This window comes from Aricia agestis, chromosome Z (genome assembly GCF_905147365.1).
Source record: "Aricia agestis chromosome Z, ilAriAges1.1, whole genome shotgun sequence".
Classification (NCBI taxonomy): Eukaryota; Metazoa; Arthropoda; class Insecta; order Lepidoptera; family Lycaenidae; genus Aricia; species Aricia agestis.
Genome location: NC_056428.1, coordinates 16,550,912 through 16,572,630, shown reverse-complemented (window position 1 = coordinate 16,572,630; position 21,719 = coordinate 16,550,912). Strand labels below are relative to the sequence as shown.

Genomic DNA, 21,719 nt, shown 5'->3' with positions numbered 1-21,719 from the left:
TGTTGTAATGAATCAGAAATAACAAACTGCATCAAAATCCATCTATCTGAAACTTGTTTACATGTTTCCACGACACGATAAGACGGAGATAACACGTCTTTATGTAACTGATAAGAGAAAATTCAGAAATCCCAAATATTTCACTAGAATATCAATTTCGATCTCAACGAATTTCTAATTCTTGTTTTCTGAAAGAAGTCTGAAGAGCTATCGACTAATATTTTATACTCCTAAAGACAGCATTTCTTTACTTGATTTCTGAAAAACCTTTCGCGAAATAAAGGATTTTGAAACCTTAAAATCATAAAATTCAACCAAACTTTTAACTAAATATTGAAAAGTGAAAACACAACACAAGCTAAACCACACTCTGATATAATTTCAATTCTAGGATCACAGACTACGTAGAGGTACAAAAGTGCCAGAGTTTCATGATTTTCGATAACCAAATCAACCGTGCAAAATGTACGAGTTTCACTGTTCAATTTACTTTGATTACTTCACACTTTTCGATTTCGATCGCGATCAGTGAAAGCGAATTTTGGATGCGCGCGCGCAGCTCAAAGCCGTCAAAATAACTGAGCGGTGCCGGACTGTCTGCACTCTGCACGTGTGCGTGCGCAGTGCGAGTATATACATTATGTATCTATATTATATTATGTTTATGTATATTATGGTACAGGTTATAGCGCGTACAGCATCTGGAGTAATTTTATAGAAAAACCCAGCGAGCAGAAAAATGTGTAGACGATATTATATTTCAAGATATTATTATGTATGTAATTTTTTGTTATTTTATAAGTACAGGTTATAGTGCGTTGCAACGTCTGGAGTCATTTTATGAAAGAAATAAGCAGACATAACACATAGTATTACAGTCCATAGGTACTTATAATAAGTTTTATCTGTTATCCCAATCTTTATCTCCTTTCTCTAATTATTATTTAAGATGTGAAGATGAAGTCTTCCAATATCATATTTAATGCTACCTATGCATCCTGTACTTATTCCTTAGGGTCAGTTTACAAAGTAACTTGACGAGACTCGTGGTGAAACTTGTCTATGCATAAAATTTAGAAGGATCATACATTTTTTACGCCTAGCAGCGCGACACCGCTTTTCACTATTAGTATAGCTTGTATTGTGCATTTGGGCATCGTCGGATCACGCAAAAATAACTAACCTATGAAAAAATACATAAATTTTTTCAAGTAAGCGTTTATCTTATAAGAATATTCTTATTTGATTTGGTAGGAATTTTTGTGTAGATTACAACGATGTAAGTATATCATGTATGGTGTCATTTATAGGTTATTATCCGTAACTTTACGATTTGCGAACCCCCATTGCAAAATGTTTGCAAATCCTGGAATCCGAAACGAAAACGGTACTTTGGACATTAGCAGAGTCGTTCGCTCGACGGGTTAAGTAACGTTCCTCAGTGACAGGACTTAAAATAAGTACTATTTAAGTGCTCAATGGACTTTGCTATACCTAGTACTATGTCTATGTAACCAGTATCTAGGTAGCCTGCAGCAAGCCTAGGCATAACATAGCCTACATAGTCTAGTAACTAGTAAGTAATGTAAACCTCAAGTAGACGAGACATGCTAACCACACTGTTGTCGTGTATAATAGCGTAACAATAAACTTTAATATCATATTAATTACCGTATACCTACCTAACTTGTCAAGTGATAGCTACAGTTAACACTAGGTCATACTTATAGTGGGAGCTGGGAGCTCTCTGTAAATTTAGAGTTTTGGATGATATTCTTCAAAATGTTTAGAAATTTGCTGATAGGAATGAATTTACAGGAATCCTTACCAGTAGTAGCAAATATTTCATCCGTATTCTGACAAGTTCGTAAAGTAGAAGTTTCATAGACAGGGAATGAAAACTACCCTCCAATTTAATCGTTTATTGTTAAAAAATAAAAGATTGGGTAAGTTGTCAAAAGATTCAATAACTATATCTACAACGTGTAAAAAAAACTAAGTACTTAAAGGTGTGCATTTCTGTCACGAGTTTTCCCATACAAAAGTGAAAAAAAAATTGGTCTTTTAGCGCTGAACATTGAACTCAAAGAAAGGTACACATACACACCCGAAAGCATTATAACTTAGTTTTGTTACACCCTGTATATAAGTGTTAAGCTATAGCTAATCTTTTCTACCGTATTCTGTCATGTTTATAAATCTATATATTAATACGTGAGAGAAAAACTTTGTAACACTTTTTACGAAAAATGGGGAAACGTAGGTGCATGAAATTTCGCACAGTTATAGTTTATATGGTGAAGGAGTGCATCGAGGTAATATAATTTTCAAATCATGCTTTTATCATATATATTTTTAACAAATAAAACGTTACACACACTACGACACTACTACTAGGAAAAATGACAGATTTTTGAGTGACAAGCCTATACATACGAATTATACTCTTTTATTTATGGTTGAAGTCTGTTGACAACAAGTTGACAAATTGAAAATGGATTATTGTTTTTTTTTATTTAATTTTAGATACTATTAGACAATGCTTAAACGGCCAGTCTGAGTCCCAGAGACAAGAATTGAAAAAAACTATGGTGAAGTCAATATTTTTTACAAAATATAGGTAGCAGTCCTAATGTCGTTGCAAGTAAGGTCGAATTTCGACCATTGGGCGATCTCTAGTTTTAGAAATCACATAAAGAGAGAACCTTCCCATTTAAGGGTCAGGGTAGGTAATACGTAAGCATAATGTACAGAAAAGGTTTAAGGTAAAATATGGTACTGGTGAGCAGTTTTATAAGTCCGCTAATGGATTTGAAAAGGTCACTATAGTCAGCCAAGAGACGAGACACAAAACTTCACATGAATTATATGTAAGCCTCGTATACCTCGCCTCATTATTTTGACTATACTTACTTACAAACTTACCGGGTAATACCAATTAAGGTAACCTTTAACGTTATTTGGTCACGATTTGTCTCAAGTTCTTTTAAAGTAGGTTTTCCCTTTCCCTTTTTGAGACCTTTGTTTCAATAAACGTTTTGGGTTTTTATTTTAAGTTATAATATAATAAATGATAATAATATGTCATACTAGGCCAACATAATCAGCGTAACAGGCAGACACCAGCATGGAGACAATTCACTCAAAGATATTCTTTTTTTTGGGGGGAAGGTCCGTCAAAAATGTTACTTCTTAAAAGGGTTCCGCCACCAAAAAAGTTTGAAAATCTCTGGTCTATAATACTATTTAATTATTATTTATTACTGATTTATTAAATTGTTAGAATATCGATTTGACCAAATTTCAACAAAGGGTAGAGAGAGAGAAAGAGTGGGCGCAGAAAAAAGTCATTGCTTTCCGCTCTGCCTTTACCTAGGTATTATATTATGCTTAAATCTTTGACATAACTAAACGGATTTTGATGTGGTTCTTTTAAAACATAGATTGATTCAAGATAATGATTTATGTCTATTAAAATTACGTAATATAAGAGAAAAAGACTTGAAATTCTGCACCCGTACGTCCCTGTTAATTGTTGGGAATAATTCCATATACTTAAAGGAAATAACACTACTACAAAATGATTAAAAGGAACTCATGATTGAAATCATTATATTTATCTCCATGTAATGTAATCGTACGAGTATAGTGTAACCATTATAGTATCAAGTTATCATAATATCCTGACTCCTGAGTCCGATTACTGAGTTAAGGTTCATTTAGACTCAATCGTTGTGCAGACTGCAGTTCTTGTAGAGTTCATGCGTAATTTACACTTAAACAGTCTGCAGGTTCAAAGCTACGAGTACCGATCTTTATTTTCTTAATAATAATAAAACACGGTTTGCACTTAGTCCAAACAAAAGTTACATACAAACATTATGAAGTAGTACTTTAATACATAATATTATATTCTTATACATAATTCAAGTAGGATGTTAAATACTGTAAAAATATGTAAATAATATTAAAGGGTTTCTGATCTCATGGATTCTGGCAGTACGAGTAATGATGATGTAGCATCTCGATATAAACGCGTATGTCGTACGTTTGACAACTTTATTTGAACATAGTTGATAGATCCTGTGCAGCGGGCGACATTAAGCAACCGCAGACGACATGTCGCAGCGACACTACTGGTTTGTATGTATTTCTATGAAATACCCTCCGCAGCTAGCGACACGTAGCTAGCGACAATAATTATTCATAGAAATACATAGAAATCAGTGGTGTCGCGACGACACGCCGTCTGCTGCAACTTCATGTAGCCGCCTTCCAACTTGCAGCTTTATCCTGTATACTCAAGGTTCGCTGTCTTTGAGTGTCGTGTAGTTTTTCCAAAGTGCAAGACAAAGACAACCCGACTTATTTATTCGCTGTGTAAATATTTTTATTACTAAGCGAGTTCATGAATAAAACATAGGATATCTATCTAACTGCGCAGCAGCATGTTGTAAATGCAAATCAAACACTATGTTACTACAAAAACGATTAAAATATTAAAATTTCATCAATATAGTGTTATTTTATCCATAATTTAACACTTTAAACTGCTATTATACACCATTATATTAAAAAAAATGAAATAAAGATATTTTAAGGTATAAGGTGTAAGTATAAGGAAAACATAATATCTAGCCAAAATTATCATAACTGTCTGTGTTTAGTCAGTTGTTACTCAGACAGTTTAAGAATATAAAATTATATAGCTTCATACAATGTTCTAAATTTTTAAAGATAATATACATAAAACTATTAAGTACTTATATTATGTATCATTTAAACTTTTGATTATTATTATTATATTTTGATTACGATAAATAATTATTTTACTATAAAAAATAAGCCAAGTGCGAGTCGGACTCGCGCACGAAGGGTTCCGTACCATTATAGAGCGAAATAAGACCAAAAATTGTGTTTTTGTATGGCCCTTAATTTTTATTTTATTTTGATATTAAGTTAATAAATATTAAAGTACACATATAAGTAAGGATTTTGTGAAAAATTAAATACCTACCTGTTGCCATTATTGATATACTTACAGCAAAAAAGGCCAAAAAATCACGTTTGTTGTATGGGAACAAATACAAAATACAAAATAAAATTAAACATTAATTTTATTTTTTATTTAGTATTTGTTGTTATAGCGGCAATTATGGCGGAGGCCGCGGCCGCGGCATGTGTATAATATTTAAAAATAATATTAAAATAAAATTAAAATTAAAGGAGCCCCCTTTAATTTTAATTTTATTTTAATATTACCCGTACAAAAACACACAATTTTTAGCCTATTTTTGCTTGGTATCGGTACGGAACCCTTCGTGCGCGAGTCAGACTCGAACTTGGCCGATTTTTTTCTAAGTTTATTTAGTACCTACATTAGGCGATTTATTTCATATTACTATAGCAATATTTTCTATATTAGCGATCACGTAAGACATAATATCGCATGTTATTTATTGCTTCAGTTAAATTTATATGACCTCAGCTGCCACTTGGCCGAACCGTCTGCCACTTGCCAAACGTCTGTCACTTTATTGCCTTGATTATTTTATTTTGTCTTCATATTGAAGCCACATAAATAATGTTTCAGTTTATTATTCGTAGGTTACAGTAGATCATCTTGATACTGGACCGCCCGAAACTGCGCACGAACACATCAGACATAACTCAAAGTAGCAAAGCAATGCTATATCACGTCGCGCAGTACAAAGACTTCTGTTTGTCTGTCTAACGTAGCAGCTATAGAGATCGCATTTTGTCAAAATTTATAAGAGCTCTCTTCATGTTATGCCTTGTTTGTAGCCATGTTTGCGAAGTTGAATACCTACACATCATATCACATCGATCATGAGCAATCATAGATGAATATTACTATGCACGATCGTAATCGCTTATATTTGTCCATACTATGAATAATAGGGTCCATAGAAACCAACATAGACACCGGCATTAAAAACCCCCCAAACCAAGCAAACTGGTCTATAGGATATGCAACAAAATGCACCTACCTAAGGGCTAAGGTATAGTTAAGTAACCAAACCCGTTCTGCGAGCTAAGGGCGACCGGCCCTTTGAGATTTAACTGACCCTATAACTTACTATTCAATATTCATAATATTTAAACATGAGCATTGGTCAGTACGCGTGTTGCATACAACATATCAATCTACTAAGGTTTTAACGAGGAAAAATAAAATCCTATCTAAGAAATTAACTCCAGATAGAATATAGAAATTGCTTTTAGATAGTGGTGGCGGACTATCATCATTTTATCAGGTTTATATTATTCAATATTAGCCGTGGCTGGGATTGACATAACCAAATTACAATAATCTTCTCTGATAGACATAGTACAGGTAAAGTTTATACTTAGTCATAATATATTGTGGCATTGTTGAAGTTGATCAATCCTTGAACTATATTTTCTACTAATGACCCGAATTAAACGTGATAGTAAAATTTTATATTTAAATAATTTTTATCTTAAAACCTATGTTATTTTAAATGTAACGCATAATTTTTATTGTACATCTTTCTAATACAAACTATTATAAAAGTTTTTATTATTCAAAAGATTTCTGTCTATAGGAAAATTAACAGATATAAGTAAATAGTTATAATACCAAAGATTCCTAGTGCTCGAAACCTATTCAATAACTAGAATAGACCAAGGGACGACCTCTGTTCGCCATTTGCGTCAACTCCATACTTGGCTACGCTCAGAGCACTACCTTATCCGTCAGAACGTTAGGTATGATCTATTAAGAATATAATATATATGTGTATAATATGTACCATCGAGGAAATTGACGACGAAGGCAGTTGACGAACCTACGTCATGTAGATGGATCATGTCAATTCAATGTTGATCAGATCAGATGTGATCGGTCGAATGGGTCTGACGTAACGCGACCAAATTACGTAGGCAGAGTAAACAGAACTAACGAGGAGTAAGCCGACTCAGAAGAGATCTCGAAATTTATACGTTTGACATGGATTGACGTAGTATGTCATATTGGTCGGCGCGCGCCGTACATAATGCGTTACCAGTAGCACAATAGACATAACTACCAGTAGTTCGACTGCAAAGAAACGGACAGGTTTCAATATCTGTCAAATTCGTCGGGTTTCACTAGGATTATGAACGGAATGTGCCTCGCGCTGCTGATATAATTTATTTTCAAATATTTAAAATAAAGATTTAAAAAATGGATTCTGACAATTTTAATCGCATGTGCCAAAACACAAACAACAATACGACCAAAGAGGAACACGTCCAGCGAATATGTCATAGTTTTAAATTCGTAGGTAACAAGTTAACAACCCTAGCGACGATTTTCGTCATAATACGTGAAATTTTAAAATTTTAACATCAGTTCTAAGTCGGCATACTCTATAATTCTGTCTGCTCTGCCAGTAGTTACCTACTAAGCATTGTGAAACATGTTAAAAGTGACAGTCGCGCCTAACTCGCGTATATTCGCCCGTTTGTTTGAAATCGACTGTCTACTCTGACGTAGGTCCCCCATCTGCCTAGGAATCAACTTCCCCGATAGTACTTAGAATTATATGGATATAATTTTGCATTGTTTTATCCTGCTTTTGACAATTTAGGAATTGATTGTTCAAACTTAAAACCCTTTCTAGAGTGAGAATGAATTTATGTTGAAAATCTTAATCTGAGTTATTTAGTTTATCATAAAATTTCATATTATGAGCACGGACTTAAAAAAAGTACGGACGTAACCTTCTCTAATCACGAGTGAAGCCTAGTTATGGCCGCCCGTGTAGGACGTGTGCGTGATATGAGGGTTGCCATATAAATCATAAATTTCCCTACTTTTTAAATTTTGTAAACTCAGACAAGTTAAATGTATTTTTTATACTTAAACATATTTTTATGTTTTTTTTCGCTTCAGAAATGTAAGCGGTTGTTAAAGATGTCATAATGAAAATATTATTTTTATGACACTATAGATAGAAAAAAAACACATATTACGTACAGAGAAGTATATTATTTACATAACATTATTAATAATAATGATTATGTACAAACATTTACAATAATAAAATTATTACTAGCTATTTGACCGAGCTTTGCTCGGTATTCGATAAAACAGGAATAAAATGACATTTTCTAAATATAATTCCTAGCTGGACAGATTTATCGCCCCCGAAACCTAATAAGAAACCTGTATACGAAAAGATATAACATACTTAAGTCCCGTAACCCGTTTCATCAAACAATCAAGTAATTTTAAATAAATAATGGCTTGTTAAATCAGTTAACGGCCTGTTAGAGCTATCGAGAGTTCTACCATGCGCTAACGTCAAATCAAATCACCTAACATGGTGTTAAATTTATTCCTGGTCTAGAGGTCCATTCAATATTTTCATTCTTACTAGGTCTCAATGACGCTCGGGTGACTACACCAATAGCACCTTCCCTCCCCTACTACTGAAGGAAATCTGAGACAACAATTTTATCTATGGACGCTTCACACCACGTCAGTCTGACCCCGTGCTAAGTACCTGAAGGACTTGTGTTACGGGTACCAGACAACGGAAATATATTTAATACTGTTATACTATACATATATTTAAGATTTTTATTATATGATACACATATTTAATACACACCCGTGACCCAGGAACTTTGAAAACTTTTTGTTCCGTCGGCAGGATTCGAACCCGCGACCCCCGGCTTGAGCTACCGACAGCCCACCCACTGAGCCACAGAGGTCGTCAAACAACAATTATATCCACTTTTGTAAATTAAGAAATTAATAGGGGTGTAGACTATTTTTAGGAAATATATTTATTTTACAGATGTACCATCAAGGAAGTTGATTCCTATGCAATTGACAGACCAACGTTATTTGGTCGAATACTTATGTCAATTCAATGTTAATTGTGATCTGTCGGCTGGGTTTGACGTAACGCAACCAAACTACTTATGTCCCCGATTTGCATAGGAATCAACTTCTCTGATAGTACATAAGTATTTTGTTACACCTAAAAATATGTATAAAAAATAAATACACTCTTATTTCAATTTAAAAAATCACTTATTAAATATAAAAAATATTATAAAGTTATTAAGTAAAATATGTCCATTTTCGGTAATTCTATAATACAAACTCTCAAAAAAACAATAATTTGTATTAGATTTCGTTTACTGTCTACACCCCTATTATTGTATTCCTGCCTAATTACTGGTCAATAGTATGCTAAATACTTACATGACACTAATAAAAGACAATAAAATTAATTATTTGATTATTTAAAAATAAATTAAAATTTTCCCCGGTTTGGGGAAAATTTCCCCACTTTGTTATGGACATTACTGACCTGTTGAAGTTGAATTAATATTTACATTATTTTATCAAAATACTTTAAAAATATGTTATCTTACCTATGAAATATTATTCCTTGATGTTTTTTGTGTAAGGTTGTATTGTTCTTGCACCATTTTACAACACAAGATGGCTTATTTATTTTTATTTATGAATGACAAAGATGTGTCACCGCGATGCAGTCTATTTGCGTAATGGCGGTACGATCGGCTTATTACAGTGCGAGTGTTTGTGCAAGATGTGTACATATGATCGCCTGGGCTTATTAAGGGTGCTTCACTCATTTCTTAATGGCGATCCGTCCGTATTTTTTTTACGTCCGTGATTATGAGCTTACAATTAGTATTTAAACATCCAACTTTATTAAATTCTAGAACATCATTATTAGACCCTGCAAAAGAGGCATAATAAGTTATTTTATTAAGTATGCCTTTTTTGCAGCATGGTCTTATACCCTACAAACTAAAATTTGAATATTGTTTAGTTGCAAGTTTTATTTGTATGTTTCTATTGCATTGGGGTAAATCTGTAATGGTAGAAATAAGCATGGAAATAAATAAATAAATAAAATTGTATTATGTAAGCAGGTACAACGAATTAGTTAAGGTAATTCAGTTTAGGTAATAAAGGTATAAGTATAATATTAATTACTGTACCGTAACAATACTTTAGGGTGTGTACATGTTCCTTGTAGAGTGTTCACTGTGAAAGTAGCAGCGCTGAAAGATAAAAAAAATCACTTTTGTATGGGCAAGGGCCCGAGCGTCACGAGTTTTCCCATACAAAAGTGAAAAAATTTTTTTTTCAGCGCTGCTACTTTCACAGTGAACTCTCTACAAGGAACACGTACACACCCTAAAGTATTATCACTTATTTTTCTTACATACTGTATACAGTAGATAATCTTCATATTAGACCGCCTCGATTGAAAATAAAGAGAATACTTACTTTTTAAGATATATTTTGAATCAAATAATGAGAAATCATAGTCAAAATAGCAAGGATATACTTATTATTTTAAATCAAAAAAAAATATTTTATATTTTTTGTAACTGTAGTTTTCTTTTACGATAATGAAGCAACCACATAAACCATAAAATATGATAAACAACTTGACCTTTGATTTATGACTTAAATCTAAATTTACGGCGCATCTGACATCACAATATATCCATAAACGTTACAGAATGGCGATAAAATAGCATATCATTTGGCACAAGTCACACATTTCGGCCATTTTATGAGATGACGTTTACGACAAAATGGCGTCAACACCAATTAGATTTATCGCCACCTTAACGCAAACTTTGACGTGCCTTTGTATATATTGACCTAAAATCTTACACCTTAGTTGATCACAGATCGTTAAAAACAATGCTAACTGTCGCATCCAGAGACAAATAATTATTTACTTAACCTTTTTTCATAAACCCTATGGGGCATTTAAAGATGAATGATGATTAATCTTCTATTTAATGTAGAGATTGACAGCTGATAATAATAACTCCCACACTGGCTTCGGTGACGGTAGCAAGTGGCAAAGCGCTAACGCTAACGCTAGCGTTACAAATTGTATGCGATTTGACATAAGTCATCGATTCGCTAGCGAATACTAATGTCAAATCCATACATTTTGTAGCGCTAGGGTTACCGTTAGCGTTTTGCTACTTGTCTACGGGGGCAGGCCAGTTACGCAGGAGTAATTTTATAGTGTCCAAGTGTGTGCGCAGTACACAAGAACACTCTCTATTCCTTGTACTCTTATAACTCAGTAGGACGGACTACCGACACGACTGGCGAGAGATCAGGCGCAGGACCGACTTTTTACATGCCCATCCGACACGTTGATCATCTTACTTATCAGACAATCAGGTGAGCAGCCTGCATTGTCCTAACCAAATTTGGAAATCGAACCCACGACCTCCGAGTCAAGAGCCACGCTCTAAACCACTGGACCACGGAGGCGTTCACAGCTGACAATGTATGCGTATTATCAGTCGAACTCTTCATTAAATTGAAGTTATTTAATCATCATTAAACATCTCTGCGGCCGTAAGCCTGTAGCAAAATTAATGCCTACCCGTTCAAAAATAAGTACCATCGAGGAAGTTGATTCCTATGCAATTGACAGACCAACGTTATTTGGTCGAATATGTCAATTCAATGTTAATTGTGATCTGTCAGCTGGGTTGCATAGGAATCAACTTCTCTGATAGTACAAAGAAAGAAAGAAACGACCAACGTTAAACATTGAACTAAACATGCGCAAGTGGCCCTTAAGACGGTAAATGGAGATATCTCCGGGTTGTACCACGTTGCCCTTGGGCCTTGATAATGGGGAATCGATCTATACGTAATCTGAATTCTGTGCAAATAACATAAAAATTGCTCCAGTAGGTAGTTTAGTTGAGATAAGCTCTTTCAAATGTTTTCCCCCGTTTTTTTCACATTTTTCTCTGTATTCGCTCCTTCTAGTCTTAGCGTGATAATAACATATAGCCTATAGCCTTCCTCGATAAATGAGCTATCAAATAATGAAGTAATTTTTCAAATCGGACCAGTAGTTTCTGAAATTAGCGCGCTCAAACAAACAAACAAACTCTTCAGCTTTATACTAATGGTAATTGGTATAGAGTATAGACTATAATTATAGATATAAGATAAAACGTAAGGGTCAAGTCACATCTCAACATCTCGAGGCGTTGTTATTCAAATTTCGAATAAGCAGCCCAACACCGCGACCTGCAAGCCTGCCAATTCAATGTAATTCAATGTCTATCTGCTTGTGTAGTAGATAAAGTTTAGATTTGAATGGATCATTCAAAACTGCATTGACGCGTCACGTCGCAATGTGAACATACGTAGCAGACAACACCTATCTCAAATCTCTTATCTCCCCTTTCTAGAAAAATCTAGATACCCCATATCAATAACCATTTACCCTTTACTGCACGCGCGTTTAGCGAGGGGTTAAATATAGGGGATGAAATCCATTAGCTGCAGTTTTCGGCACAATGCACGAGTGGCAAGGGATATGTTCCTTGTGCAAGGTACTGAGGGCACTTTGCAACATAGTACCAGTAGGTATCATTGTGGTATTTTATGAGTTATGACTGAAAGAAATGAAAAAGGGTTTTTATGTTTACGCTTCGTAGTTTTGGAGGCAAAATAACGTTTTCAATATATTTTTGCGAATCCTTTTATTGTCGATTTCTATACTATGATTCAACTATTTATTTAAAAATGATTGTTAAAATAATAATATAATAGCTAGCTCAAGCTTTCGTTATAGGATATACTGTCACTTCTTGGTGGAAATTCATCTTCAATTAAATAATTATACACTTTCCTTGCACTTATTCCACTTTATTTTAATATATTTATTACAAAATTGTTAAATACACGACCGGTTTCGAAAAAACCTGATGATGATTTTCGAAAAATCTCGAAAGTGGTAGCTAACAGAGATAGAAAGGATTTCATACTTTGACTTGATGGTCCTAAAATATGGATTGTTTTATTTGTAGGACAATGTTACTCTTAAATAATATGACTATTAATCTAACAACATACAAATCAGCTCGGTAGAGTACAGACTACAGTTATAGGCTTCTGTAATCAACAAAACTTGGTTTACTACTTTGTTCTAGGGCTCCCGTACTATATTGCGCCTGAGAAATAAAAATAGCATCACCACATAAGCAAGGAAACTATTTTAAAACCGCTACGGATTTAAAAACACATCACATAAATCATAATATATTTCACTCGAAAACATTTACGTGTGAAATGCAACCTGCAGTATTTTAAGCGAGTTTTTAATATTCTCTCATTTCTATGCGGTGTTTCTCCGCAGTGCTTTCTCGTCTATTCTATGATGTCGAGTTTTAAGGCCAAGGTCTTTTATAATAGATATTCTAGAATCTAGTGGATGTTTTTAATTAAGCTGTGGTCTTTTATTATATTGTAACGGGGCTAATTTGAAATAAAACTAGCATAGTCTCTACGGTATTAGAAAGGAACTCTTGTAATCGGAATTAGTTCTTATATGTAGGTAATAATGTTTTATAATTAAGTAATTTTATTCAGTAAATAGCATTCCTGCAACATGAAAAAAGAGTAGGTACATTGATAGTAAAACTGCTCGCTATGTACAAAAAATGTCACAAATGCTGTTCTGTTGGTGAGTCTATAAAAATAAATAAATAAATAAACTTTAGCTTTTTATCGATTTTTCTATTTTCCAGCCCCAAACTTACCTAGGATCTGGCATCATTTTCACAAGTCACATGTCATAATTTAAATACCTAAACGGCCCCGAACATCACCCAAGCGCCCTAAATTGGCCAAGCTTTGCACTTCAACATGCCACGTCTATACGTCTATGGCAAAAACTAAATATTCCATTTAACTTTAGTACGTACTGCAGTACGCTCATACATAAATTGCTTTCGACAGGACCTTATGCTGACGCCTTAAGGACCACTTTCATTAAACACAGAGATAGTAAAACTGTGAACAGACATGGGCGGTATCGAACGCCGGAAGAGGCTTCAGACAGACATGACGTTTTCATTTCCAAGCTGCTAGTCAGCATACAGCTCCACCGCAAGCTATTTAAGCTATAGGCATATTCGAGCAGAAAGGAATAGGTACATAATATTATTTCATTTGGTTGAAAGATAATGGCTAAGTTCCAACAAAGCTCCGAGAGTACCTAATGAACGAATTAGCTTCCAGTAATATAAAAGTAAATTCAATAGTAGAAACTATTGAATTTACTTTTATTTTATAAGTATAACCAATAATTACATTTTAGAATGTGCTCTATACCTATAACAGTACACACCCTGCCTATACGTGCAAAACCCAAAATCCCGCGAAAATTAAATGCACGCAAAAATACGCGAAAGTATTCATTTTCTGGGACTTAATTCCCAGACTTCCAATGCCGGTAACGAAGTTTGGGGATACAAGAATTGCACCCTTGCATATTCCACTTCACCCATTCTCCCGATTGTCGTTTAAAGTCTGCAGCTGATTTCGAAAAGTATTAACAATACTCACATTGATCTTATTCTTCGCCCGTTCTATCGCCTTGCTATCCTCTCTGTCTGGGCTGAGACGGCAGACGCGCGCGCGCCAGTCGTTGGCGCCAGCCGCTTGCAGAGCCGCTAGCCTGAAACAGTGGAACGCTGGCATTAAAAACATGAAAAGGGGTAAAAAGGGGCTAAGTTTGCTGGCTGCAGTGATGCCATCAAAGAAATGTCAAAGTTGACGATTGATTGGGGCCAATTCTTAAGGTGCCTCTTCACAATTGACTATGTTAGCCCACTGCAAGGCATCACCAGTATGTAGACGGGGTAATAGTGTATGGTCGCGGAAGATTTACAGGCGTGGTGCCTCTTCACAATAGACTATGTTGATTTATTGTTGGCCCACTACAAGGCATCACCAGTATGTAGACGGGGTAATAGTGTATGGTCGCGGAAGATTTACAGGCGTGGCGGGCAAAGGAGTGGCCTGCAGTGGGCCACCGTGGGCTATTATGTACTGGCTACTTTATACCTCGAATGTAGCAAAATGATTCAATCGCAGCTCAGGCGCAAATATGACTGTAAATGTAACGACATTCAAGGTATTAGGATTAAGCCTCCGGTCCACAATACACACTGATTGAATGGTTTATTTGGGTTTGTAGAGATTAACCCAAAAACTTCATTGATCATAGCTCTGTTGTTAAACTGCAAATTGAACGCGTATATTGTCCACTAGACTATATACTTTCTGTGTGCCCATCACATTAAAGATTGCAGCTAACCAAAAGGTGTATAAAAAACTAGATAGAGAATGCATTAAGTTCTAAGAAACAAACAAAAAGTTAGTCATTATGAATGATAAGATAAAACACAATTAACGTTTGTTTTATTGTTACCCAACGTCACAAAAAAGGCTACTTAATGAATAGGACCAGAGACAAAAGAAAGTCACTAGGAATTTTCTACCTGTCCTTTAAACCTAGATAATTTGACAATTAGCCTGAATCTACCTGCACCTACTTAGTTAAAACCTGCTAATATAAATAATAATAATAGCTCCCACACCGGTTTCGGTGACGGTGGCCGGTTTCATTGAAACCAGGCCAGCTACGCAAGAGTAATTTTATAGTGCCCAAGTGTATGCGCAGTACACAAGAGCACTCTCTATTCCTTTACTCTCATAACCCAGTGGGACGGAAGACCGACACGACCGGCGAGAGATCAGGCGCAGGACCGACTTTTTACATGCCCATCCGACACATGGATCATCTTACTTGTCAGACAATCAGGTGATCAGCCTGCATTGTCCTAAACAAACTTGGAAATAACATGTTTCCAACGCGGGAATCGAACCCACGACCTCCGAGTCAAGAGCCGTGCTCTATACCACTAGACCACGGAGGTGTCATCATCAATCCTGCTAATATAATTATGCAATTAGGTACATAGCAGGTAGATTTTTTACGTTATTAAAATATTTTATGATAATGAGCTATAAATACTAGGACTTTTGTTAGATGCCTAAGAAAATGCCTAACTGTTAGAAATAATACATATACTCAGTTTTATTTCATTTCGATCTTTATGTGAACAAAATATCAGCACTTGGGCAGCTACTAGTAGTGCAATTTTAAAATTAGGTTTAATGCATTGTCAAATTATTTTAGTCGAATTGCAGTTTTCTTTGCCTTTAGATAAGGTATATAAGATATTAAAGGAGTACCTATACATTGAGTGTAGTCTAGGTTTTAATTATTATTACTATAATTATTGTGAGGCAGGTTAGTTTACAAAATATTTACCAATTATTATTAGTGTTTAATATTTATATTTAGTAAATAGAAGAGGTCAGTGTCTATCGTCAGATATTTTTGTTTGTAAAGCCCCAGTGTTGCAGTGTAAAGTCCCTTGGAAACTTAGATAAAAATATGTAAACACGTTTGACAGACACCCCTAATGAACTTCTTTTGTCAATGCTGAATAGTGTCGATTTGTTTATTCAAGATTAGATCTGTGAAGCCAGCCAGTCTATCCATAATAATAATAATACTTAATATCTTACTTAATGTTATAAATGCGAAAGTGTGTCTGCCTGTCTGTCACCTCTTTACGCCCAAACCGCTGAGCCGATTTTGCTGAAATTTTATATGGAGATACTTTGAGTCCCGGGAAAGGACATAGGATACTTTTTATCCCGGAAAAACGAATGTGTGTGTGATAAACGAATTTTACAGAAACGGAGTTGCGGGCGTCATCTAGTCCAAAATAATAAAGGACACTACCGTGATTTGGTTGCCTCAGTCAGGTGTGGTCAATGACCTGTGATTGTTTGTTAATAACCACCTTAACCGATGGTTACATTAACTGATAGTTACATTAACCTATCATTAAGTTAATTACGTATTAGTAGTTCTATGGTCGATCTACTTTACGGGTTACGGCTTAACAAGCGTGCAAACCACATAGTAATTGGTGACTATATGACCATAGCATAATCAGGACGAGCGAAGCGAGCCCTAGTATATTCCACAAACTGTGCATTTTGTGATACACTTTACGGAAAAATCACGCCTATTGATGTGTCCTATAACAAAGTATTGTGTTATCATCAGTCAGTCAAGGTGTGACGACGCGAGTCCTCACAAAGCTCGGCTTTAAGCTAGTAGAAAGTATTGATTGGGTGTATTTTAAAATTTTGTTATTTGAAGTTATCAGGGCGAACGAAGCGAGCCCTAGGCCGGTATAAATAGTCAGTACTCAAGATGCATCTCGGTCTCAAGACACTGTTCAGGCTCTGTGATTGGTTGGCTGTCAAAATTTATCACAAAGCCGAACCGCGTCTTGAGACCGGGTGGCATCTTAAGTACTGACTATTTATACCGGCCCTAGTATATCCCACAACCTGATCACTTTTGTGGTACACTTAACGGAAAAACTATAACGTCTATTGATTGATGCTTTAACAAATTAACTTTTATTTATTTGTAGATGTATTATCATCGATCAGTCAAGGTTTGGTTACTATTAAAATATAAAAAACGGCCTTAAAGATCATTACGCAGAAAAACGACGCGACACATAGCTGAAAGCTCGACTTTTAGCTAGTCTAAAAATCACGCTAGTGTGCGTGCGGTCTTTTCTCGCTGCCTAGTATAGAAGGTCTACTGTTTATGTTGTTTGGGTTAGTGAGTGTTAGTGATTAGTAATTTATGTTTCCTCAGTGGACGATACGCGGTCGACGACATTGTAAATGACAGGGTCACTTATCTATGTTTGTAATTAAAGCTTTGAAGTGATTCATTGATCCATAAATCGATGTATGAGAATTAGGTCCAAGCAATCACAGTCATGGGATTTTCCCTAAAGTCACGTAAAATAAGAGGTTTCCCTTATAATAATGTCTACTTCGTCGACACAGGGTTTTTTTTAGTTTTTACAGACAACCTTTCAATAGCACCCTCCGAATTTTGTACAATTTCACCCCAAATTGATACAACTAGCAGATAGCGTCCATACGGTCCGGTTTTCTAAGACGTGCTTAAGAATAAGAACGTTTATCTTTCAATTACTTATCCGTAAAATGCCGCAGCCGAAATTAAATAAGAACCATTTCCTTACAACGAGGTGTCCCTTTAACTTAAATGCGTACAATAGAGTAGGCGAAAGTAACATAGAACCAGCTTCCAACGAATATCCTTTAAATTGGCCTCTTTTAAACTTCTACGTACAATTATAATACTCTAAACCACCGGACTCTTCACCCAGAGGTCGTGGGTTCGGTTCCCACGTTGGAAAGATGTTATTTCCAAGTTTGGTTGGAACAATGCAGGCTGATCACCTGATTGACTGACAAGTAAGATGATCCATGCGTCGGATGGGCATGTAAAAAGTCGGTCCTGCGCCCGATCTCTCGCTAGTCGTGGCGATCGTCCGCCCCATTGGGTTATGAGAGCAAAGGAATAGAGAGTGCTCTTGTGTACTGCGCACACACTTGGGCACTATAAAGTTACTCCTGTGTAACTGGCCTGGTTTCAATGGAACCGGCCACCGTCACCGAAACTGGGAGTTATTATTATTACAATAATACTACGTAACTCATGATCATTACCTTTCGGCGATGGTGCCCCCGCGATTCGGCATGTCGGAGTGTGTGGCGCTCCGCTGCACTCCCGCGCCGAATCTGAAACAAGAAAGAAAAAATGAACAACCATAGAATAAGACACCTCTTTAGCTTTTCCGTTTGTAAAAATAGCAAATATATCTATTTAAGTGCTGATTTACTTGGATATAGTAGAAAGCAATATGAGCTAAATCTGCCTACAAACTGGCAGATAAAAAACTATTAATTTAGAAGTTAGAAAACTGTATTTATTTGAAAAACACTTTTTCATTTAAAGATAGGTATAGACACTAAATTGGGGTTGGATCAGCACTGTATTATTAATATTTAAAAAAAACATAATAATATTATCCTGTTTTGAGTTACTGTATGTAATCACGTTCTAAGAAAATTCAGTATTCCACATTTTTGGCGCCTAATAATAAGTAATAATCGTACCTATTTGTAAAACACGTTGTGTGCTTTCCTTGTTTTTGGGTAGAAACCTGACAAATCCTTTATTAATTCTTACAAACAAGCAAATTATCATCCCCCAATATGCAACTTTTAAATCTTTACCTTCTATCTTTTAAATCTCTACTTTTTCGTTGTAAGTACCTTTAAATATTTTAAGTTTATTTAAACATAGTTATTACTTTTTACATTTAATTGACGCAAAACCTTATATTTAAAAGGAGTTCTTATAATACCGAGTGACGCAAAATAACACAAGAGCTACTAATATACTTACATAAATTACTTTAAAACAGATTAACATAATAGGTATTATGAAATAATTATTAGTAATTAGTAAGTGCACATTTAAACAAGGCTAATTAATAATTATTGCTTCTTTCTTTCTATGTCGGGCATTATTTAATAATAATTAATACTACTTTTATCACAAGTTCAATATATTTTAATAGTGTACAGACTTTGTCCATTTTCTATTTATCTCGATTAAGAAGCTACCTAAAACCCTATAAGAATTACTCGGAAATATGTAAAACCTGAAGTTAAAAGATCCTGTGTTGTGTCAAGTTTTGATGCTTAAATAGTAATTTCTTTTGAGCAACAAATGACATGAAACACTTTTGGACCAAGAGCCTGCGACGGCCAGACTTTCTTCCTTTTAGAAAAGCTGAAAGTTTATCTGTTTGTGACATTTAAAGAGGTAAAAACATCCAGTAGTGCTAGCACGGCGACCAGCAGAAATGCGAAAGTATGGACAAACTGTGGAAATAAACCTAAGGTGCCGTTCCGATCTTTTTTCGTTCCGAAAAATTCAATTAAAATGCCACTTTATGACAGACTATAGTCATAAACTGTGGAGATAAACTTAAGGTGCCGTTCCGATCTTTTTTAGTTTCGAATAATTCAATTACAAAGCCACTTTATGACAGACTATAGCTCTAAAAATTCAAATAATATCCTACATTATGACATATACTATAGTGTGTCATAAAGTGGCATTTTAATTGAATTTTTCGGAACGAAAAAAGATCGGAACGGCACCTTAGGTTTATTTCCACAGTTTGTCCATACTTTCGCATTTCCGCTGGTCGCCGTGCTACCGCTACAGCAGCTAGTAGGAGTTTCGGTCGCGGCTAATTAAGGAGGTTTCCAATTCTGAAGGGCTACCTGACTTTCGAGAAAGATTAAAGCTCAATTTTATAGCCTATATTCTTCGCGGTAAGTGGAGGGATCTCGTCTTCCAGTGGTGCTTCCCACTGCCAGACACCCTTAACTCGGAAACATGTAAAACTTGCGTTTGTCCGTATAGTCACGTAGAGCCGTACATTTTTTCGGGACCAAAAACCACCGTATATATACTTTCCTAAGACTCAAAGTATCTTCAACATCAAAACTATTCAGCGGCTTTAACAAGAAGAAGTAACACAACAGACTGTCTTTCGCATTAATATTATTATGACTTTTACCTGGGCTTCTCAAACTTTTCCTTGAGACTCTTGAAGCTAAAGAGCCGCTCACTGGCCTGGACCGACAGCATTTCGACAGAACTTCACTTATACTATACAGTCACTCAACAAACCTAGTAATAGGTCTTAAGCCACACCAAAACAACACATTCACTGTGTTGACAACATTTCCAAATTCCACATCAAAACTTAAAAAAGCATTTTTATATCTGAATTCATTAACTGTTATTATATTCTTCTATATTTCTTATTTTTTGAGAATATTCCTCCTTTCCTCTATTCTTCGCGACAAAAATTGTCAAGCGTATTGACGTATGACACGGTTGACGCCAGGCCGATAACTGACAATACAATGAGTCTGTGTGTCTATGCGTTATCCTCTGAATTACGATAAACACCCCGTACACAGTCGTGTCCTATTTAGACTTAAAACTTCCTCAGCATTGGTTAATATAATATTATGTATGTATATGACCTGCCTATATACATATACCTATATGGGAGAGATTATGGTATGACCTGACCACCTAATATTTACGAAGTACTATCAGAGAATATAATTCATAATCATAGACAGGCACCTACGTAGTTTAGTCGAGTTATGTCAAACCGAGCCGACAGATTACACAATTTACATTGAATTGACATAATCTGACTAAACGACGTAGATCCGTCAACTGCCTCTGAATAAATTTCTTCAATGGTACATACATAATATTATGGAGTGCGTACTTTAAGGCAGGGATTAATCTCAATCCAAAACTATAACTTTGCAAACAACCAAAGACCTAGCGTATACGCATCGCAATAAGATTCATTTTAGCTTAGCATAAAACTGAAGTCACTCAAACGAATTTTCTCTATTTTTCATGTTTTTTTAAATATCTTTGGAAATAAACATTAAGAAACAAAATTGTTCGGTTAAATAATTTTTAATATAGATTTACTAACAATTTATTCAAATAAAATGTATAGTTATCCTAGTTAATACTTATATTTCGATGAAATAGATTTTTATCGGAGGTGAGTTTGTAAATTAATTACAGCCAAAGTATTAAGTTTTATTAAAATGTTTATGGTTTAAGGTATTTTAAATATTGTGCTTTATACCTCATATTTTTTAAAACTTCGTTATTATATTGGAACTAGGTAAACCGGAAGTCGCGGAATAACAAATTGAGGTTTATCCTCGCCTTAAGAGTGCGAAAGGCAACATGTACAACAGCCAATAACGTGTCACCGTCTGATCACGACTAACCAATAACTACTATTATTGGTAGATC

General features: G+C 35.1%; 1 protein-coding gene across 7 annotated transcripts in view; it reads right to left on the bottom strand.

The window, feature by feature from the left end:
• LOC121739025 (supervillin-like) overlaps positions 1-21,719 on the bottom strand; it is a 246,601-nt gene that overhangs the window by 36,730 nt on the left and 188,152 nt on the right. For all 7 annotated transcript variants that reach the window (XM_042131332.1, XM_042131333.1, XM_042131336.1 and 4 more), the window contains 2 exons: positions 18,506-18,577; positions 14,426-14,537 (listed from right to left, as the gene is read on the bottom strand). In XM_042131332.1, coding sequence (XP_041987266.1) covers positions 14,426-14,537; positions 18,506-18,577 — 184 coding nt within the window. The remainder of the gene's footprint in view (positions 1-14,425; positions 14,538-18,505; positions 18,578-21,719) is intronic.